This window comes from Papilio xuthus, unplaced genomic scaffold (assembly GCF_000836235.2).
Source record: "Papilio xuthus unplaced genomic scaffold, Pxut_1.1 DF828952.1, whole genome shotgun sequence".
Lineage (NCBI taxonomy): Eukaryota > Metazoa > Arthropoda > Insecta > Lepidoptera > Papilionidae > Papilio > Papilio xuthus.
Window position 1 is genome coordinate 136,334 of NW_013529697.1, and position 18,350 is coordinate 154,683.

The window sequence follows — 18,350 nt, forward strand, 5'->3', positions numbered from 1 at the left end:
GTCGCACCAGCGCGCGCGCACCTGCCGCACACGTACACACATAATTTGTTGTATAGTAATTTGTTGTGTGTCTTATATGTGAGGTTATGCGTTAGGTGCGGTGTGGCACTCACGTATGTCCCAGAGGTGCACACCCTGGTTGGCCACGTTGAGCAGCAGCAGCGTGTCGGCCGCGTTCAGCGTCATCGCCATCACCGCGTGCTCCTCCTGGATCCTGCGCACACCAGAGACTCGTACAGAGACGGAGGCGGAGGCGGTGCGGGGTGGGAGTGTGGGGGTGTGGGGGAGTACTGACACGTTGCGGTCGGCGAGGTCGGTGAAGTCGTATTGACGCACGCGGTGGTGCGTGTCGGCGGCGAGCACGCTGCGCCCGTCGCTGCGGCAGGCGAGAGCGTTGACGCGCACGCCGTCCCAGCTGTTGAGCAGCACGCCGTCCGCGGAGCAGTGGTAGAACTGTCCGCGCGCGCCGCCGCACACGAACTTGTCGGAGGAGGCGTGCCACGCCGCCGCCGTCAGCGAGTCCTCCGTCGAGTGCGACATCTTCACGTGCAGCCGCTCCGTCTGCAACCGAACGCGTGTCACTTCACACGGAACTTTAAATGCGGCGTCCGCGCACGATCGCGACCGAGAGGTACCTCCATGTTCCAGATCCAGATGTCGGGGCAGTCCTCGTGTCCGGCGGAGAGCAGGTAGCGCCCGTCGGGGCTCCAGGCCAGGAACGACACGCCGAACGAGTGCCCCTCGAACGATTTCCTGCAACGGCCCGCGACGCAACGCGTTACGCAAACGTTTACGAACAAGTAGAAAGTATACTTTAGTGGTAATCGTGGCCGCCGGCGAAGTGAGTCGACGAGAGCGTTGACAAGCGTTACCTGAAGGTGAGACGCTTGGCGACGGGGTCGAAGTCCCATATCATGACGGTGTTGTCCTTGGAGCCCGAGGCCAGCTTTGAGCCGTCGGGGGACCACTTGCAGTACCACACCTCGTCGCAGTGCTCGTTCAGCACCTGGACACGAGGATCATTGTAGCACGTGGAGACTGCGGAGGGTGTAGAGGGCGCAGAGGGCGGACGCGGGCTACCTGCAGCTGGTGTATGGGGAAGTGGTCGGGCGAGCAGTGGTGGTCGGCCAGCAGGGTGAAGGGGATGTGCGTGGCGTGGGGCGCTGGGCGAGGCGCGGCGTGGAAGCGGCAGCGCGCCGCCTGCTGGGCCGCCGCCTGCGCCAGCAACGCGCGCAGCCGGCCCGGCGCCATCATGAGCGCCGGCGGTAGCACGGCCTGCACGCGCGCCAGCACCGCTGAGCGCGAGAGCGGCCCGGCGCCGGGCCANNCTGCTGGGCCGCCGCCTGCGCCAGCAGCGCGCGCAGCCGGCCCGGCGCCATCATGAGCGCCGGCGGTAGCACGGCCTGCACGCGCGCCAGCACCGCGGAGCGCGAGAGCGGCCCCGCGCCGGGCCAGCGCGCGCGCGTTTGCAGCTCGGCGGCGTCGGCGCACATCATCAGGGCTGACAGGCGGTGCACGCGCGCCGTGTCGTGCTGCAGCGGGGTCAGCTCGTTGCGCAGCACGTGCAGCGCGTCCAGCACGCGCCCGCTTTCCAGGTGCTCCAGGTACTTCTGCTCCAACACCACGAACTTCATCTCCTGTGGACGCGCACATTATTTTTTTTTAATTTGATATGTGCCAGTGTTTCATAGGAGCACGCAATATGAAAACATGATATTGGTATTGCGTTACGGCGAGGTTGTGGGGGTCGACGTGCGGCGAGTCCTGCAGCAGGTCGTGCAACGCGCGGAGGTCGTGGTCCGCCTTGAGCCAGTCGCCGGCCAAGACGTGCTGGCGGAAGGTGGCGGCCGCCGGGTGCTCCAGGTGCAGCCCCGATTCTTCCATCAGCAGCGCCGCGCTCCGCCTGCCGCCGAAAGGTCGAATTGATTTAACAGGATTAAGGGAACTTTATCTTGATTCGATTCGATTTCGCCGGCTATAGTATTAAATGGTTATACTCAACACCAATGACCAATTCAAATGTCTGGCCACGGCATATAATACAATTTTATAATGAGTGGAAGTGTGACAGGTGAGGTGCGGTGAGGCGAGGTAGATCCAGGGCTCCCCGCGGCCCGACGGGAATAGCTGCGGCCGATGACTCCGCCACTCGGGCAGGAGGCGAACGGACATTGTTTACATATGTGTATATTCGCTTGCTTTCGGGTCATGACATCTTATACATTAATCATGAAAATTTACTCGTACGTTAAACAATTGTCTGTAAAAACATTATTAAAAATCCACACTTAAAGTTGAGTTGGTTCCCAAATGTATATCACAGTCTATCTTGAAGAACAGTATAAAGCACACTACAATTTGGCATATTTTAATGTTACTCGTTTATCTATCTGTTTTAGAAATCGATTGCGTCGCCAGACGGTCTGCGGTCGTTGATCAGAACGTCCGCCAGACGACGGGCAGAGGGCGGGCCTCACAAAGTTCGAAACCTATCGAATTGGGGAGCCGATGTCGACGCACTCTAACGTTTCTTTGTTAAAGTTCACGTGTACCTGATAGTACCTGCAAACTACTTATAATAAATGTAAAGCCTACACATCTTAAAACCTTTAAACATCAAATTTCACTGAAACGTTATTTAAGCGCCCATTCGCACGGGCGGTTTTTTATCGCTGCATTAAAAAACCTTGTTGTTATCTTTTGGGCGAAGAATCGTGAAGATCACTGATGTTCCATTTGCCCAGAGCAAAAAATGCAACACCGTGTGATATTTTTTGATGCGTTTATAGCCGCTTCTGTATATACTTGGATGCATTTCATTGAAAAACAGAAATGTAACTTCAACAATTCTGGATAATTTATATAATAGATCAAAAGATTTGTTTTGTTTTTTTTTTTGAAAAATTACTTGTAATTTTTTTATCATTTGCAAGATCTTATGGAACTCACTGATCTTAAAATATTATTTTTTTATTGTATGCACAAAAACTATCCTTTTTCTTTTTCTGGGTAATGTTCAGCTTTGTGCCGAAATGGCTAGTTTATAACTGGTCTTATACTCAGTATCAACATCAAAATAATTAGAAGCAAGTATAGATAATATGCAATGTTTACTCAATATTCTATCAGTGATAAAGCAACACACCTAATATGTTACAATGACATATACATAAATGCACTATATTATGTATATTTCAATGTCACATAGTAATTAAGTCAGTATAAAAATGCAGTAACAATGTAAGCATACAAACTTGCCGCAAATTGTGCACAGACCACAAAAAGCAGCAGCATTTATTTTGCTTTAATTCAATGAAAAGACATAATTTTCCCTAAACTGTGCCTTTCTCCTTAACCTCTGATAAGAAATATGTGTGTCACTCAAATATAATTCCACTAAAGCTACAGAGAATGCAATGGAGAATGCAACATCCTAAAAATATTATTAATAAAGTAAATTTTGTATATTAAAAACTTAAAAATTTCTTTGTATATTATGTTATCTCAAGTATACAAATGTATAATTACGCTCAGATTTTGAGTAATAATAGCACTCACCTGATGTGGACTGTTTTGGCTCACTGGTATCAGTGAATATTTACATGATAACTGTTGTATGCATGCACTGATGTTGATACTGATGATATACTGTTCCACTGTAGTGGCACAATTGGTGGTAATAAATTGCTACTGTTTATCTTTGTTCTTAAACCTTAAATATGCTTAACAAGTAATTTAATGGGAGCATAACAGTCCCCACCTTCTTCAGCTCCTCTATTCCTCATCAGTTTAAATAGTTTTATGTAGATAATGGCAAATGAGCAAATAAACCTTCTGATGTGTGACCACCCTGTGCATGCCTACAAGCTCATAAGTCACGAGTTGCCTCACCTACTCATCATTTATGGACAAAAGAACAGAAACAAGTACCATAAAAATTGAAAAAAAATCTTATCTTTATCTTATTAGAACAAGATGTTGAAGAGATCTAAAATTGGGCAACTAATACTTCAATGGTTCTATTGTGCTTCTTGCTTGTGTCCTGTGAGTGTGAGAGATTGCACCAGTTGGCCCACTCAAACAGCATGTTGGTGGTGCAGATTCTATCACATTATTTGTAAGAGAGCTACAGACTGTAACCTAAATAAACAAAACCTAATTAATTAAAAAACTCACTCCAATCCAACAGAGAGCAAGTGTTGGCCGATCAGACGCACAATCTCCTGGTCCGTCTGGCTCATGCGTCGCCCGGGTGGTTGGAAGTCACCGTTGGTGGCGACTGCATCACCATTGACATGGTGCTGAGCGCCCACCGCGCCGTTGGCGCACGGCTGGTGCATGGCCGCGGGCTCCGGCGACAGCCTGCGGGTGCGCTTGCGCGGCGGCCGCTGGCCTGCGCCCTCGTCGCCCGACTCACTGGAGGCCAGGCTGGCCCTCTCAGCTGCGCGTGCCCGCCGCGCTCCCCGTAGCGCCGAGATCACGAACGAACTCTCCGCATCCGCCGCATCGGCCTCGACACCTCGCTCTTGTGACGTCACGGCCGCCCGTTACGCACCACCCGCACTCAATGGACCATCTCCCTTTGTTCGTGCCTACAAAACTATGCTTCTCGATTGTTCCGCTTTGCTGCTTAAGGAGATTATCCAATCGATAAAGATTGCTCTGAAAATGATGCAGTAACTCAACACAGTGCTAAGATATGTACTCAGGTTCACAATGATATCTAGCGTATACAAAAATCAGCTGAAAATGAAACGACAGCTGTCTATGTGCAACATCGCCCTTCCTTTCCGATTTAGATGACGTTCGTTTCATCGTTTGTTATTCCGTCGCACATCGGGAGGAATCGTATGCAATGTAATGACTTCAAAATAAATTATTGTGAAACAAAGAAGCAATTTTCTTTCACAATTTTTGAGTTATTAATTTAGTACTATACTTAGAATGAGTTCAGAAGTATCTTAAGAGTGATTAAGATAAAATTAAAACGTTAATAACGATGAATATCGACAACAACATCACAAGGTCCAGAGTACAATTGTGACTTTATTACTAAAACGGAACGTTACAAGAGACGACAACTTTGACAATGACAAGACACATAGATTTATAAATAAAGTTGACAATGACATTTGACGTATAAAAAGGAAATAAAAACAAAATATAAAATAAGTGTAAATGATACTAGGTATTTAGATATTAGCTAAAATAATAACGATTCTATTTTCTTTAACTATAATGCTTACAAGGCATTATAGATACAGCAAAAAAATGTGAAATAATTTACAAAGAAAATAAAATACACAGGGAATACAAAACGTACACAATAACAAGATATACTGATTCGTTTGTACCCAAAAAAGCCATTGTTATGAAAGTTTTGATAAGAGAAAAATGCAGTTATATACAAGTGTTATTTTTCTTTACACTCTAGTCCAACCAATAAATTTACAGCTGCTGATTAATGTTAAGAATCAAGTATGAACCTTTATATAATCAAATTGCTAATGCTAATGTGAACTTATTTAATATATTATTGAGTTGTGCAGGGTGGCGATGTTATGCAGGAGAACATAACAGCGAATGTCTCGGAGGACACGGTCATACTTGATTTTTTGCGCTTGGATGGAGTCTATATCTCGCAACTTGTCGACTTTACCAATGTAAGTGACTCATTGATGTTAAAAAACCGTTGAAGTGCATGCATAACCTGCTGACATATTGTTGACATAACATCATTTATTGAAAATATCACAGTTGTATTTATGTCCATTAAAGGAGGTGGAAGCTATGAAAGTAGTGATACCAGCAGAAGAGGAACTAGGCCAAAGTGGGTACCAAACACTGTGCTTCTTGACCCATGCTGCACAGGCTGATTTTATTGCACCAGATGCAATGGCAAAATTGCGGCAGGTTTGTGCAGATTCACCATTAAACATTTTTTAATTTTTCATGCCCCTTCCATACTACTGACGTTCCACCCGTGCGCCCTTTCTTATCTCGCTATGCTAATCTGTTGTTTTATGAAAGGTTATTGTTATTTATTTATTATTGAGGTGTTTTTATTATAGAAAAACCCAGGAACAGTGCGTGTAGCAGAGGAGGATAAGGGCTGGCGCCAGACAACGACCACAGCATGGGCGGGACGCGCCGCACGACTTCTGTCACCTGCGGCCGGGAGGCACTGCGCCCCTGCTAGGAACCATGTCTTCTTGAGGACTGCTGACCTGTCCAGATGGGCACCGAGGCCAGGTACTTTAATCCTCTTTTTCACTTTTAAAATGTACTGGGTTTACTTAGATATACTTTGGGATATTAGGGTCAGAGTAAAAAACTTTTTTTCTGCTTATTCTATGTTTGCAATATCTTCCCAGGAATGGCGCAGTTATCATATTCAGCTGAAGTAACACCATTTCCAGCCAACGCTCTGTCACCAGACACATCTGATGGCAAGCCGGGGGTAGCTCCATGTGTGGCAGAAAATGATAGTGCCAAAGACTGTATTTGTCACATAGAGGTATGTTGGAATTTTTTTTAAGTAAAGAAGTCATAAGTAATGGTTTATACTTTATAGGAGTAATAACTACTTTCACAACCACAGCATTCGAGGGAGTGGAACAAAGTAATTTTTGGAAGAAGTAAGTTTTTCAGGGACTATACATTCCTTAAGCAATCTATCATATAAACACAAAAATCTGCCTATAAAACTGGATCATAGATATGACTTGTATTTGTTATAAATAATAAAATGATGTTTTAGGTGTGTGTTAACTGGTACCCCTGTGGCCTGAAGTACTGCAAGGGCAAGCCGCAGGGGGGCATGAGCTACCGCTGCGGCATCAAGACGTGCCACCGCTGTTACCGCTACCATTACTACGTGACCCGACGCGATGCCTGCCTCAGCTACACGTGACAGTGCGCCAATCGACCGCCGCCCACTTCCGTGTGCCAAACTATCTCCCGACTCACGCCCAGTGCAGCTTCCTGACTTTGAAGCAAGAGTATCACCAGTTTTTATTGTGTTCAGTGCTACGGATTTGTTGTGGGATTTCATGTTAATAACTAGAAATTGTAGTTTCACTGAATGTGTTAATCATATGATTTCCAGTGAAAATACAACTTGTGACTGACAAGATGATTGTTGAATCACACTATTTCCTAGGTATGTAATTTGCCTTTTACACACTATAAAGTACCATCTTATTTTGTTTAGCTTAAATACCATTGAATTATTTTTTCTTCCATGTTGATTTATCAGATGTGCAGCTATATGTTCATACAAAATGATGGTTAGTGCAAAATGTAATTTTTCTATTATATTGGAGTGATAAAGTTCTTGTATCTTAAATGCTGTGGAATTGGATTCCTGTAAATTAAGAATAAAACTTTTTGTATGATGTTTATTGATTTCTATATAATTTGTTTTATTTCATAAAAATACCAGAATGTTTTTCTAAAACTTGCAAACATAAAGAAATATTACCTCTCTACTTAAACTTGTAGACATCCTTCCATATTAATGATGTTCTAGTTACTTTTCTAACAATAATCATTTCATTGAATACAAAACAGAGAACAGAAAGATAATTCTAAAATATAATAATATAATATTTTATTATACATACATAAAACATGACATTTTGTTGCAATTATGTAACCTTTAAAATTTAACTACAGTATCTTAACTACAGTTTGTTAAATCTAGATTTTGAAATTTAAATAAACTATTTATATGTCAATGACATCCAGGAAATGGCTCATGGCGGTTTTTTCTAAGCACGAAGTGGATTTTTCTCTCCATATCTTCATTATAAATTGCCTTGCATTTCTCATGGTTTACTCGTCGCCTTGTCTGTAATTCAAAAATATTACTATTTATATCTCTCTATCTATGTATATTGTTCACTTTCACAATTCAACAGCAGTAATTTTTCTTCATAACCTTTGAGATTTAAAACTTTAAGATGACAATTTCACAATTATTCAAACAGTAGTACCTGAAAAGGTTTTTCATAATATCTTGTGAGACGAAACTGCTCCAGGATGCCTTCCTTCCCAAGAATCCTGTTCACGAGTCTGCACGCGTCGTCTACGTTGTTGTTCTTTACGAATACGGTTCGAGCAATAAACGAAGGATGTCTGTTAGCAAGAAGTTTAAGTGTTAGAAACATTTTTGCGATTTATGTTATAGTTTAATATCCGATTGGTTAAGGAAAATTTAAAGTCAGAATTATAAACATCGAAAAAATCAAAAATGAAATCTGTCAATATGACATAACTACTGTGTTCTGATATTCTGTGTGAGAGTGACAGTGACAGATAGGATTTGATGCAGTTTTGTGCAGAGTTTTATGTGAATAAAAAGATAATAAATAGGAACAATAAAATTGATAAACCAAATGTTTCATAAAAATTAATTGAAAGTTATGACTTATTTTATTTCATTAAAATATACAACGGTTCATAATAATTAATGTCGGCCTTTAACTTAAAATATATATTTTAACTTATAAGAGGGAAAAGAATGAAACAGATAGAAAAGTAGTTTAAAATACTTGTAAGGAAATAATTGTAAGGAAATATATAAATACTGTATACTGCATGCGATATAATTTAAAGATGTATACTTTTTAATTAGAACCTTTTTTGAATTAATCGATATTCAAACTGTTTGCTGCAATAACTTCATACTCAACCGTTTGATATTTAACAACAATAACGAAACAGAAGTTTGTCATTTTCTTTAATTCGTATTAACTAACCCCTACTAATAGTTCCCAATCAATTAGATTAGAAATACTTTACATTAATTTTTATGACTTTGGATTTTATAAAAATTGCATTGCTAAGAAGCAAAAATGGCAAACGATAGTGACATGAGGTCGCTGTTGACGATGTCCTCGAGCATCGACGGCAGCACCTCCCCACAGGTTCGCAAGTGGAGGAACATCCCGCTGCACGAGAGGTGCTCCATGAGTGACATGGTCAAGATAAAAGAAGTATTCGAGACAACTTATGGAAACAAACTGCTACAAAATGAATTCAGAACTCTCTTAAAAACTTTGCTGAACGTAGAATACGATGACGAAGAATTTAAAATACTTTTCATGAAGGTATTCTTTAAGGTTGCATTAAGTAGATCAACAACGAGTTCTTAATAGTATAGTTGATCTAACGTCGAGGGGAATTTACTAAACTTTATTAAACAATTAACCGTTATTTGTTTACCGTTAAAATCTAGGAATGTGCTGTAATTTGTCTACAGTTTAAAAGATAATTTCTCAGTGTAGTAGATTAGTTATTAAGACCATGGTATTATGGTCTCGTGTTGGCACAGGCACAGATCAGTGATATTTGTAGATTTCACATGAGTGTAATATTTTGTAAGATCAACACCAGCCGTGACGGTGAGATCAACTGGGACCAGTTGGTATCACACCTGCTGCTCGGCTACTTCGCCAGCGACCAGGAAGATCAGGGAGAGTCTCTCCAGCTGCCTATCATGGGCCTGCCGAAGATTATGAGATCGCAGCACCGCCATCCCATCTCTAGGATTTGCTTCTGTCCAGATGTTGCTAAAGTAAATTTAATTTATAAGTATCATGTTGCTTGAACTAGCCTAAGTGTTTTCTTTTATTTCTTATTACTTTTACTTTAGAAAAAGCACTTTATAATAGCAAATAATTTGCTATTTTTTCGGATTTAATTTAATTTGGGGTAAAGTGTAATTACTGATTGAGTTACTAGCGCAGCACTGCAACGCTTGTTATTTTTTAAAATAGTAAACAGACGATATATGAATTCATGAACAGTAATAGTAAAGTGTTGTAACGCGCTAGGACCGCAGCACGGATCCGATGCAGGGTTGCTACATCACGGCCAGCCGCGACGGCATGATCAGCTGGTGGTCGCTGGATATGGTGCGCCTGCGCAGCGCGCACTCCACCTGTCGTACGTATTTATACCCGTACTGTATGTTCTACTTTGAAATATTACCTTAGTATAAAATTATTATTGTATTATTTACAATCAGTGTACTTATTGCGAAAGGATGATGTTGAAGTGAGTTTTTACGGGCCACAGCCGCGCTGAAGGTGCGCACCACGTGGGTGACAGACCTAGCGTGTCTACCGGACGTCAACATCGTGGTGACGAGTTCGACGGAGCGCGACTTGCGCTTCTACGACTGCAGCGCAGGCACCTTCACGCTCAAGATCATCATCTCCAGTTGGGAGTACATGGTGACGTGTGCTTAACGTAAAGTTTTACTAACAAGCCCACTTGTTACTAACTATGTTACACTAACTTTTATACAGAGAACAGAATGCAGAGCAATTAGATTACGTAACGTCCACTAGACGTAATTTTCATATTAAGGTTGCGAAAAGAAGAAAACGTATAAGTAGTTAATAAAATAATTTGACAAAAATGTACTTATTCCTTTGTCGTATCGTGTTCGTATCGTTACGTCGTCGATCAGAAGACATGATCAACTAAAAGTATGCAATGTCTTTGTGTCAGATAAGTACAATGTACTACCACTTCGATAAGGACGAGCGCGAGGACTGTCTGCTGGTTTGTGGCGACGTGGGCGGGTACGTGCGCGTGCTGCGCTTCTCGCCCGTCATGCGCGGCCCCTTCCGCAACCAGCCCGGGCGCGCGCTGCAGCAGCTGCGCCACGTCGACCTGCAGAAACGGGTGCGACGAATATGCACATGATCGCACCATGCCGTGCAAGCAGGTAAGCAGGTGAGCGAGGCGCTGCAGCGGGTCGTGTTGCAGCCGGAGCTGCTGCCCGAGCTGCAGCTGGTGGAGTTCCCGCGCGCGCACACAGACTGGGTGCGACAGGTGTCGTACTACGCTTCGCTGCACTGCGTCGTGTCGTGCGCCACGTGCCCCGACGCCTTGCTCATGTGCGACCTCGCCGCATCCCGCACGCACAACACTTTCCACACAGAAAAGGTTTGTTTACCCTAAAATCAATTTTCAGAATACTGAGCGAAGTAACCGATTCTGGGATCGATGAATAATTTGGTACATATTTGATTCATAATGTGGTGCTTATAGCGGTGGGTAATATCGGTCCCGTGTCGGTCAGTGAATTCGTGCGGCGTGTGCAGGGCATCCAGTGCTTCGCATTCGAGGAGGAGGCGCATGTGCTGGTGACGGGCGGGCCGGACTGCTGCGTGCGCGTGTGGAACTCGTTCGTGGCGACGGCGCCGAGCGCGCTGCTGCAGGGACACCGCGCCGGCATCATCGCGCTCGTGTTGCAGGACCGCGCCCGCCGCGCTTACTCGCTGGCTCGGGACCGCACCATCAAAGTGTGGGATCTGCAGGCGCAGGCCTGTCTGCAGGTCTGATTAATATTTAACTTATAGAAAAACTCCACTTAACTAATATTTCTAACATTTTTTTGTGGAACTTGCGTACAATTGAAAATGTCTTGTTTAAGTGATTTGTTGTGGGGTCCTCGACAACGTCCGATGGCATTGAGTATCAATTTCATTTAAGAATATAAAATGGTTATCGGTCGGTAGACTTACATCGACGTGCCGCCGCAAATCGGCGAGCGCACGCCCATCTCTGCCGTATACAACCCGGCGACGCGCGAGCTGCTGCTGGCGGCGGTGAAGCTGGCCGTGCTGGTGCTGGACGAGCAGCTCAACCCGCTGCATACTGACGGCTTCACGCACTCGCGAGCCGTCTCCAAGCTGCTCTATAACCCGCTCTTCAAAGTTATCATCACCTGCGGAATGGACAGCATCATCATCAACTGGGATCCTCTCACCGGTGAAGCGTTGACATATAATACGAACTACAATATATTCTATAAATAATATTTTTATCGGAACCTTGTGAATAAAAGTTTAGATCTAACCTCAACGTAATTGTAGAGCACAATATTTTTTAAACAATCAGGTAAACGCAACGTGGTGATGCGATCTGCGCATACGCGGCTACTGCACGGCGAGCTGGTGCCTGTGGAGATCACGGCCGCCTGCTTCGACCCCGCCAACCAGCTGCTGCTCACCGGCGCACGGGACGGCACCCTCAAGGTACCACTCGCAGTGCATACCACTGTTCGCAACTGTGCTCCTTCTTCTTGCTATGTATTAAGTGCTTGAAAATAAAATATTATAAAGTAGAGTTTTGCTCGGCAGACGTGGAACTTCAACACCGGTGTGAGTCTACGTTATTTGGAGATCGAACACATGTGCGAGGTCACCAGCTGCTTTTGGATTGAAGGAAGGTAGTAAAAACAAGTATAGAAATTCATTTCATGAATAAGCGAGAGTAAAATATATTGAGATAGAAATGTTACTTACTCGTATATTACAACAAGTAGTTCAGTCACCCTCCGCCTCGTATAACATTGCGTGATGGACACTACGGATACCGGCGTTAAAGTACAATGCCGTCGGGAGGCCGCGCAAAGCGCTTCATAGAAAAGAGCGCCCCAGGTCTGCGTATTACCCCCCCCCCCCCCCATCAGACAGGGTATATTTTGGAAGTTTCCCCACGATCCAAGGAAGTAATCCAGGGCACTAGTACTTGATGTCGGGAATAGCTGTAAAGTTTTTGACCGACGTATGTAAGTGCTTCACTCTGTAGAAGATATCAGATAATGGACACTAAGTTTCGTATTAGGATTCTAGCGGTGGGGTGGAACCGGCACGTGACTGAGTTCGAGGACCAGGGGCTGGCGACTCAGGGCAAGAGCTGGGAGACGCGACACCGCGACGACGTGCTGGCGGCGGCCGTGCGCGTCCCGCTGACCATCGCCACCGCCTCGTACGCCTCCGAGCTGCTGCTCTGGAAGCTGGAAACCGGCCAGCCCTACAGGTGTGCTCGGCTCGGCCCCGCATCGTGTCTTCTCTCTGTCGGAAAACCTCGTCCTCAACATTGATATTTGTTGTACTCAGGAGGTTTTCGTGCACGGAGCCGACGCTACGCATCAAGATGCAGTACAGCAAGCGCACCGCCTCCCCGCAGCAGCCGGCAGCCGCCGCCGCCGCGCCCCACGCTCATAGACCTTCTGCTATTTTCCGTCCGAGGTTATCTATATTTTTTTATCCTTTCAAAAGGTTGTAAAAACATAATAAAGATGATAGTGGTGATCAGACGCAGATTTTAGCATTAAATGCGATACTATTGATGAGGTCGCACTATTGTGGAAATACTAAATAATAGCGATGTGGCCCGCCGATGGATGGCGACGGTAGCATTGGTTTGTGCATGGTCAGCGTGAGCGGCATCCGGTCGGGGCGCGCGCGGCGCGTGTCGACGGTGGCGCTGCCGGCGCAGGCGCAGGTGCTGCGTCAGCTCGCAGTGCACGCCATGATCTTTCTGGAGACGCGCCCGATGAGCATGCACGTCGGTGAGCCGCTCGCTCTCATCCCTTACTGTGTGGTGTATCAAGTCTAGTCTCGCTTTAATGGATGTCTCCATTTGTATGGAAACTTTGCAGCGTCTATGATGCTATCCCTGGAGAACGGGCAGGTGCAATGCTGGTCCGATCACCCGGCGGGCGGGTACAAAGGCTCATTCCAGGGGATCCACACGGCAGGAGACTACGTGTCGGCCTTCGCCACCGACGTCGGCAACGAGTTCCTTTTCACCGGGACCACCGTCGGTTACATCAAAGTCTGGCTTATGACGAACTACCTCACGACTGAGAAGGTAATATGTCGTTTGTCCGTTCGTTCGTACGTCAATTATTGTACGATGGCTCAGTATAAGTATACACCGACACATATTGAAATAGTACTTAACTATAGTTAATTCAAAGTGTACATAATGTAATCGCTCGCTTGGGGTGCACCAGGTGCACGTGAACATGCCGCGGCTGCGCATGGAGTTCCCGTTCCTGTGGCGAGACCGCATCGAGGGCCGCGCCAAGCGCTGCGTGCGCGACCAGCCCCTGCCGCTCCTGCTCAACAGCTACCGCGCGCACCTGCGCTGCGTCACCTCGCTCGCCTATATTGACGACCAGAAGCTTTTGCTCTCGTTAGCTCAACAACCATTTTGTCATGCTTTGCAGTTTTAGAGTTATAACTCCTTTTAAGTGAGCCATACTTACATGGTCCGGGAATGTTTGTCTAAAAGCAATAGCTACAGCATATGGCAGTCCCCAGAGTGTCGTGTCGAGAACGTCTTTGTATGTCATAGCATGATGTGGAGGCGGTGTGTGTGTGCGTGTGTGTCCGCAGCGGCAGCTCGGACTACAGCGTGCGCGTGTGGCGGCTGAGCGGACAGTACGTGGGCACGCTCGGCAGCTTCGTGCCCTGGTCACTGGAGTCCACGCGCTTCCCACCCGACGTCCAAAAAGTGGCCAGTTTTACTACTTTCAAGGTCGGCGACTACTAAATTAATAATTACTTCAACACGACTAGACCCGTGCTTGTAATCAATTTTATAACGTAAGGTGTGGCGCGGAGGCTACGTGTCGCGCTACGTACCGGGCCGCGTGGCGCCCGACGTGTCCGACGTGACGGCGGCCGAGCTGCGCACGCGCACATTCGGCGCCGCGCCCGCTCCACCGCTGCTGGGCCGCCACACCACGCTGCCGCCGCGTCCCGAGCCCCAGCCTCCGCCGCGACTCGACGACTCCCTACCCACCGTTAGCTGCCTACTCTACTTCCATCGCTAATCTCACCTTATTCCTTTTTACCATATTACTGTAATTACATAGTCACAGCGATATGTCCGGCATATGTTTATAGCTTTTCTTGCGTTGATGAATGACTGTCGTCAAGGTTGCGAGTTATTAGAGAAAGTTTTTATGTGTTAGTGGTTAGCGCGAGGCAAAGAGCTTTTTTGTATCCAGATCCCGCTGTACACGCACCTACGTGTGAGCGGCACGCAGGCGGTGCGGCGGCCGCCCACGCCGGAGCTGGTGCGGGCGACGCGGTTGCGACGGGGCGCCGCGCGCCGCACGCGCTTCGGCGTGCCTCCGCGCCGCGACACGCACAGCGACCGCCCGCACGCGTCTCATGACCAGCACCGCGACCGAGACCGAGACCGAGACCGAGACCGAGACCGCGACCGAGACCGAGACCGAGACCGAGACCGCACCGCACACTGACTCCGCCCAACATCGTTTCTCTAATCGAAGCGTAGCTTTGCGGACAATTAGGTATTCTTGTTTAAAAAGTTTTTATAAACTCCACGTATCGAAGCCGAGAAGTTGTACAATCTCAAGGTTTGCTTTCTTACAAGTTCTTTCTTTTCGGCTGTTGTCTCTAAACTTTTAAGACGTTGGTTGCGGCGTTGACAGGGCTCCGGCTCCGGCTCCGGCTCCGGCTCCGTCATGTCCATCATGTCCGCGCGAACATGCGCGCACTCACCACAACACACCGGCCACAAGTGTACCGGAAAATACTTTTAATTTTTGTATGCAATCATTTTTAAAATTAAATAAAATAATCAAACTTAAACATGTAAATGTGTATTTTGTTTTTTATTAATCATACGTTACTAATCAATATATACTATTATATATATAGCTATTAATAAATAAATCTATCTATATAACAAATAAAATTAGATTATTTGTATGTTACATAAAATCATAGCGTATTTCGTGAACATAATGTGTTTGCGTTGCTTATAACAAAAACAATTTTAATCTGTCCTATCCGCAAATCTGCATTTGTTCCGGGTAAAACGACCAGACCGATTTTGGCGGAACTGTACTGGAACGTAGTTGATACACGAGGGAGTAACTTAGGCTATTTTTTAAATTTCACGATGACGAAGTCGCGAACAACAGCTAGTATTATAGAAAAAACGAATCACTTAATATTAAAAATCTATTTTGAGCTTAAGAATAAAACAATTTGTCATCCGGAGAAAAGTAATCAGACATCAAATAGAACACTGGTTGGTATTGGAGAAAGGCGGTCGGAGTTGCTTAGGTAATATAAAGCATCCGAGGAATTTAAAAACAATCCATTCCTAATGGGTACTAAAAAGGCGATGCCAAGTTGTTTTAATGCTTATGAGGGTAATGTTTGTGGGCGGGCTTTCGGCGCGCGGGCCGCTCCTCCCTGACGCTGAGCGCGCGCTCTAGCAGCGTCTGCAACTCGCGCAGCTCCGCGCTGTCCTCGGCTACGGGGTTGCCGTCGAGCTGGACATGCAGCAAACCACCTACATCGTGCGCTTGCCCGTGGACATGCGTGAGCGTCTGCTCGTGCGCAAGTGCATGTCCTTGCACATGTGCGTGCGACTGCTCGTGCGTATTTGGGTGTGACTGGTCGTGAGCATGCGCGAGTCCGTGCGCGGGCGCGTGCACGTCACGCCATGCCGCCTGCTGCGCCAGCACGCGGCACAGTAGCCCGACGCTGGAGCGGTCAAGTCGGTTGTAGGCCAGATTCAGCGAGGCCAGCTTCATGTTGCCGAACGAAAACACTATTCTGTAACAAATATTTAATTGTCAATGTGGTATGTACTTACATTTTTGTTATCATTACTAATATCCTTATTAAAAATTATATGAAACACTTTCATAAGGAAATTGGAAAAACACCTTTACCATGTTTGTAAATTAAACATAAGGGGTTTAAAACGCTAACTCCAAGTTGCTCCGTTTAGATATTAACTAATGAGTTAGACGATGAATGCGTATCGTAAATTACATTAAAATGAGGTGACTGAATACGTTTACAAACCCATTTCGTACGAAAGTCTTGTACTTGCTGAATGGGTCCCGCTTCAGCTGCAATAAGCTAGCCAGGCGCGCCGTCCCTGCTGCGTCAGGTACGCTCGGCGCACTTTGCGCACCCGGCACGCTCGAGGGCACCGTCAGGGACGACAACGTCTCTTCTGCACTGAGCGATTGCCACGAGGGCACCGGCCCTAGTAACGCCTTACTCGCCACCTTGCTCATCAATCTGCTCCCCAGCTTCTGCCTGCTTCTTATTGGAACCACGTTCTCTTTGTCGGCGTCCGGGGACAGCTTCCTTGTGGATCGTCTGATGGATAACATCGTGCTCCTCCGCTCTATCTTCGACAAAGTTTTCGAAGGTTCCTTGTGATGCGGAGGGAAGATTTCATTGCGTAATTTTAAATACTCGAAGCGACGCCGATTTCTCCCCATATGCTCATCGTCCGACAGCGGAAACTCGCCGAGGGTTCGAAATATATGTGCGACGCCGGCGGCGGAGAGCGCGTTGTCGGCCAGATCGAGGTGTCGCAGCGCACGGTTGGAGCGCAGAGCGGCAGCTAAGGCGGCGGCGCCCGCCTCCGAGATGAGGTTAGAGCTGAGCGTGAGCGCCTGCAGCGAGGTCGCGGCGGGCATCGGGTAGTGCAGACGCCCGGCGAGGAGGGCGCACGCCTCGTCGTCGAGGATGCAACGCGCGAGGGATAGGCACCGCAGCGACGTGCTCTCTTCGAGCAGCGTGTGGACGTCGTGCCGAGGGATCGGCGAGTCGTCAAGACAGATTTCGGTCAGGTAGGATGCCGGAAGAAATTTTACGATCTCCTTTAGGGCGAATCCTCGCGAGGGTCCCCACCGAACCGATATTTTGTTTAAGTTCGGATGAAAGGGGATGCAGAGAGAAATTATCTTGAGAAGCAAAGCAGGGATCATTTTACAGCGCCAAAATATGATCTCGAGGACGTGGCCCAGCAGGTCCTCGACGACGATGATATTGATCGGTCCGCGTCGCCAGCCGGACGATGCCGCCGAGGCGGCCGAGCTACGCGCCATGCTAGAGCTACGACGCGAGCGTCTCCTCCTCAGCGATGGCTGGACTGTGCCAAACAAAAACTTCTTAATAGTTTTTATGTTGCTTATATAAAAATGTTTTTATGTCAACTTATAATAACTAACTACTTATTATATACTAGTGGTAAAAGATTTCTGCTAATATATAGATAAATATTGTCAGCTGGTTCATAAATAACCGAGCCGGTGCGACATGTCAACACGAACTAATTCCATCTAAAGGTGCAGATACTGACATTGAGTATAGGGTATGATTTGCAGGTCGAAGGGCGCCTGCAGCTGTCCGCAGGCGTACGGCAGGAAGGAGAACAGGTTGATTGGCTTCGGGGGTTCGCTTTCCTGTTCCTCCTCCATTTTTTCTATTCAGAAGTAGCAACAAGTTTTCGTTAAAACATCAGGAAAGTGACTAGTGGCCCAACTGACTCTTGACAGGAGACGTCAATACTTTTTTTTAAGTCTATGGCCCTCACATTTATAAAAAAATTCGTACCGGTTTATAGATTTTTTTAAAGTGATCGTCCATTGGTCGATATTCGAACATAAGTCATTATTATTATAGAATTGTGTTTTATTTTTTAATAAAACACACGGATACCGGTACAATAAAGATACGTGTCCATTT

The 18,350-nt window shown here is 46.3% G+C and overlaps 5 protein-coding genes across 7 annotated transcripts in view; 2 read left to right on the forward strand and 3 right to left on the reverse strand.

The window, feature by feature from the left end:
- The window catches only part of LOC106123359 (WD repeat-containing protein 26), a 7,166-nt gene extending 2,330 nt beyond the window's left edge, over positions 1 to 4,836 (reverse strand). The window contains exons 1-9 of the mRNA XM_013319622.1: positions 4,177 to 4,836; positions 1,732 to 1,903; positions 1,320 to 1,637; positions 1,081 to 1,275; positions 873 to 1,006; positions 636 to 753; positions 296 to 561; positions 114 to 214; positions 6 to 21 (exon numbers count right to left, since the gene is read on the reverse strand). Coding sequence (XP_013175076.1) covers positions 6 to 21; positions 114 to 214; positions 296 to 561; positions 636 to 753; positions 873 to 1,006; positions 1,081 to 1,275; positions 1,320 to 1,637; positions 1,732 to 1,903; positions 4,177 to 4,340 — 1,484 coding nt within the window. The 5' untranslated portion in view covers positions 4,341 to 4,836. The remainder of the gene's footprint in view (positions 1 to 5; positions 22 to 113; positions 215 to 295; positions 562 to 635; positions 754 to 872; positions 1,007 to 1,080; positions 1,276 to 1,319; positions 1,638 to 1,731; positions 1,904 to 4,176) is intronic.
- Positions 4,837 to 5,179: 343 nt separating this feature from the next.
- oaf (BRICHOS-like domain-containing protein out at first) lies at positions 5,180 to 7,384 on the forward strand. The gene is given in 6 exon segments (NM_001311882.1): positions 5,180 to 5,478; positions 5,550 to 5,663; positions 5,779 to 5,913; positions 6,072 to 6,252; positions 6,375 to 6,517; positions 6,761 to 7,384. Coding segments are annotated over 6 exon segments (810 nt in total). The 5' UTR covers positions 5,180 to 5,394; the 3' UTR covers positions 6,914 to 7,384.
- Positions 7,385 to 7,601: 217 nt separating this feature from the next.
- mRpS21 (mitochondrial ribosomal protein S21) lies at positions 7,602 to 8,307 on the reverse strand. The gene is made up of 2 exons (XM_013322886.1): positions 7,998 to 8,307; positions 7,602 to 7,852 (listed from the first exon to the last, which is right to left on the reverse strand). Exons 1-2 carry the CDS (start codon positions 8,169 to 8,171, stop codon positions 7,736 to 7,738), a joined length of 291 nt encoding a protein of 96 aa, XP_013178340.1. The 5' UTR covers positions 8,172 to 8,307; the 3' UTR covers positions 7,602 to 7,735.
- A 412-nt stretch (positions 8,308 to 8,719) lies between these two features.
- On the forward strand, positions 8,720 to 14,762 carry LOC106125576 (WD repeat-containing protein on Y chromosome). Of its 2 annotated transcripts, XM_013322842.1 has the most exons (17): positions 8,720 to 9,113; positions 9,389 to 9,580; positions 9,840 to 9,951; positions 10,084 to 10,241; positions 10,522 to 10,698; positions 10,783 to 10,962; positions 11,121 to 11,354; positions 11,538 to 11,790; positions 11,920 to 12,056; positions 12,162 to 12,250; positions 12,649 to 12,843; positions 12,924 to 13,055; positions 13,245 to 13,378; positions 13,469 to 13,680; positions 13,826 to 14,007; positions 14,211 to 14,352; positions 14,426 to 14,762. In XM_013322842.1, exons 1-17 carry the CDS (start codon positions 8,859 to 8,861, stop codon positions 14,648 to 14,650), a joined length of 3,009 nt encoding a protein of 1,002 aa, XP_013178296.1. In that variant the 5' UTR covers positions 8,720 to 8,858; the 3' UTR covers positions 14,651 to 14,762. The 2 variants fall into 2 exon arrangements, with proteins under 2 accessions (XP_013178296.1, XP_013178307.1); XM_013322853.1 differs by lacking the exon at positions 14,426 to 14,762 and having other exon boundaries at positions 14,170 to 14,343.
- Positions 14,763 to 15,562: 800 nt separating this feature from the next.
- Positions 15,563 to 18,152, reverse strand: LOC106124655 (uncharacterized). 2 transcript variants are annotated; one of them, XM_013321549.1, is made up of 3 exons: positions 17,965 to 18,152; positions 16,671 to 17,754; positions 15,563 to 16,415 (listed from the first exon to the last, which is right to left on the reverse strand). In XM_013321549.1, the coding sequence occupies exons 1-3, from the start codon at positions 18,080 to 18,082 to the stop codon at positions 15,992 to 15,994; spliced, it is 1,626 nt and encodes a 541-aa protein (XP_013177003.1). In that variant the 5' UTR covers positions 18,083 to 18,152; the 3' UTR covers positions 15,563 to 15,991. The 2 variants fall into 2 exon arrangements, with proteins under 2 accessions (XP_013177003.1, XP_013177011.1); XM_013321557.1 differs by having other exon boundaries at positions 16,671 to 17,749; positions 17,965 to 18,034.
- Between the last annotated feature and the right edge of the window lie 198 nt (positions 18,153 to 18,350).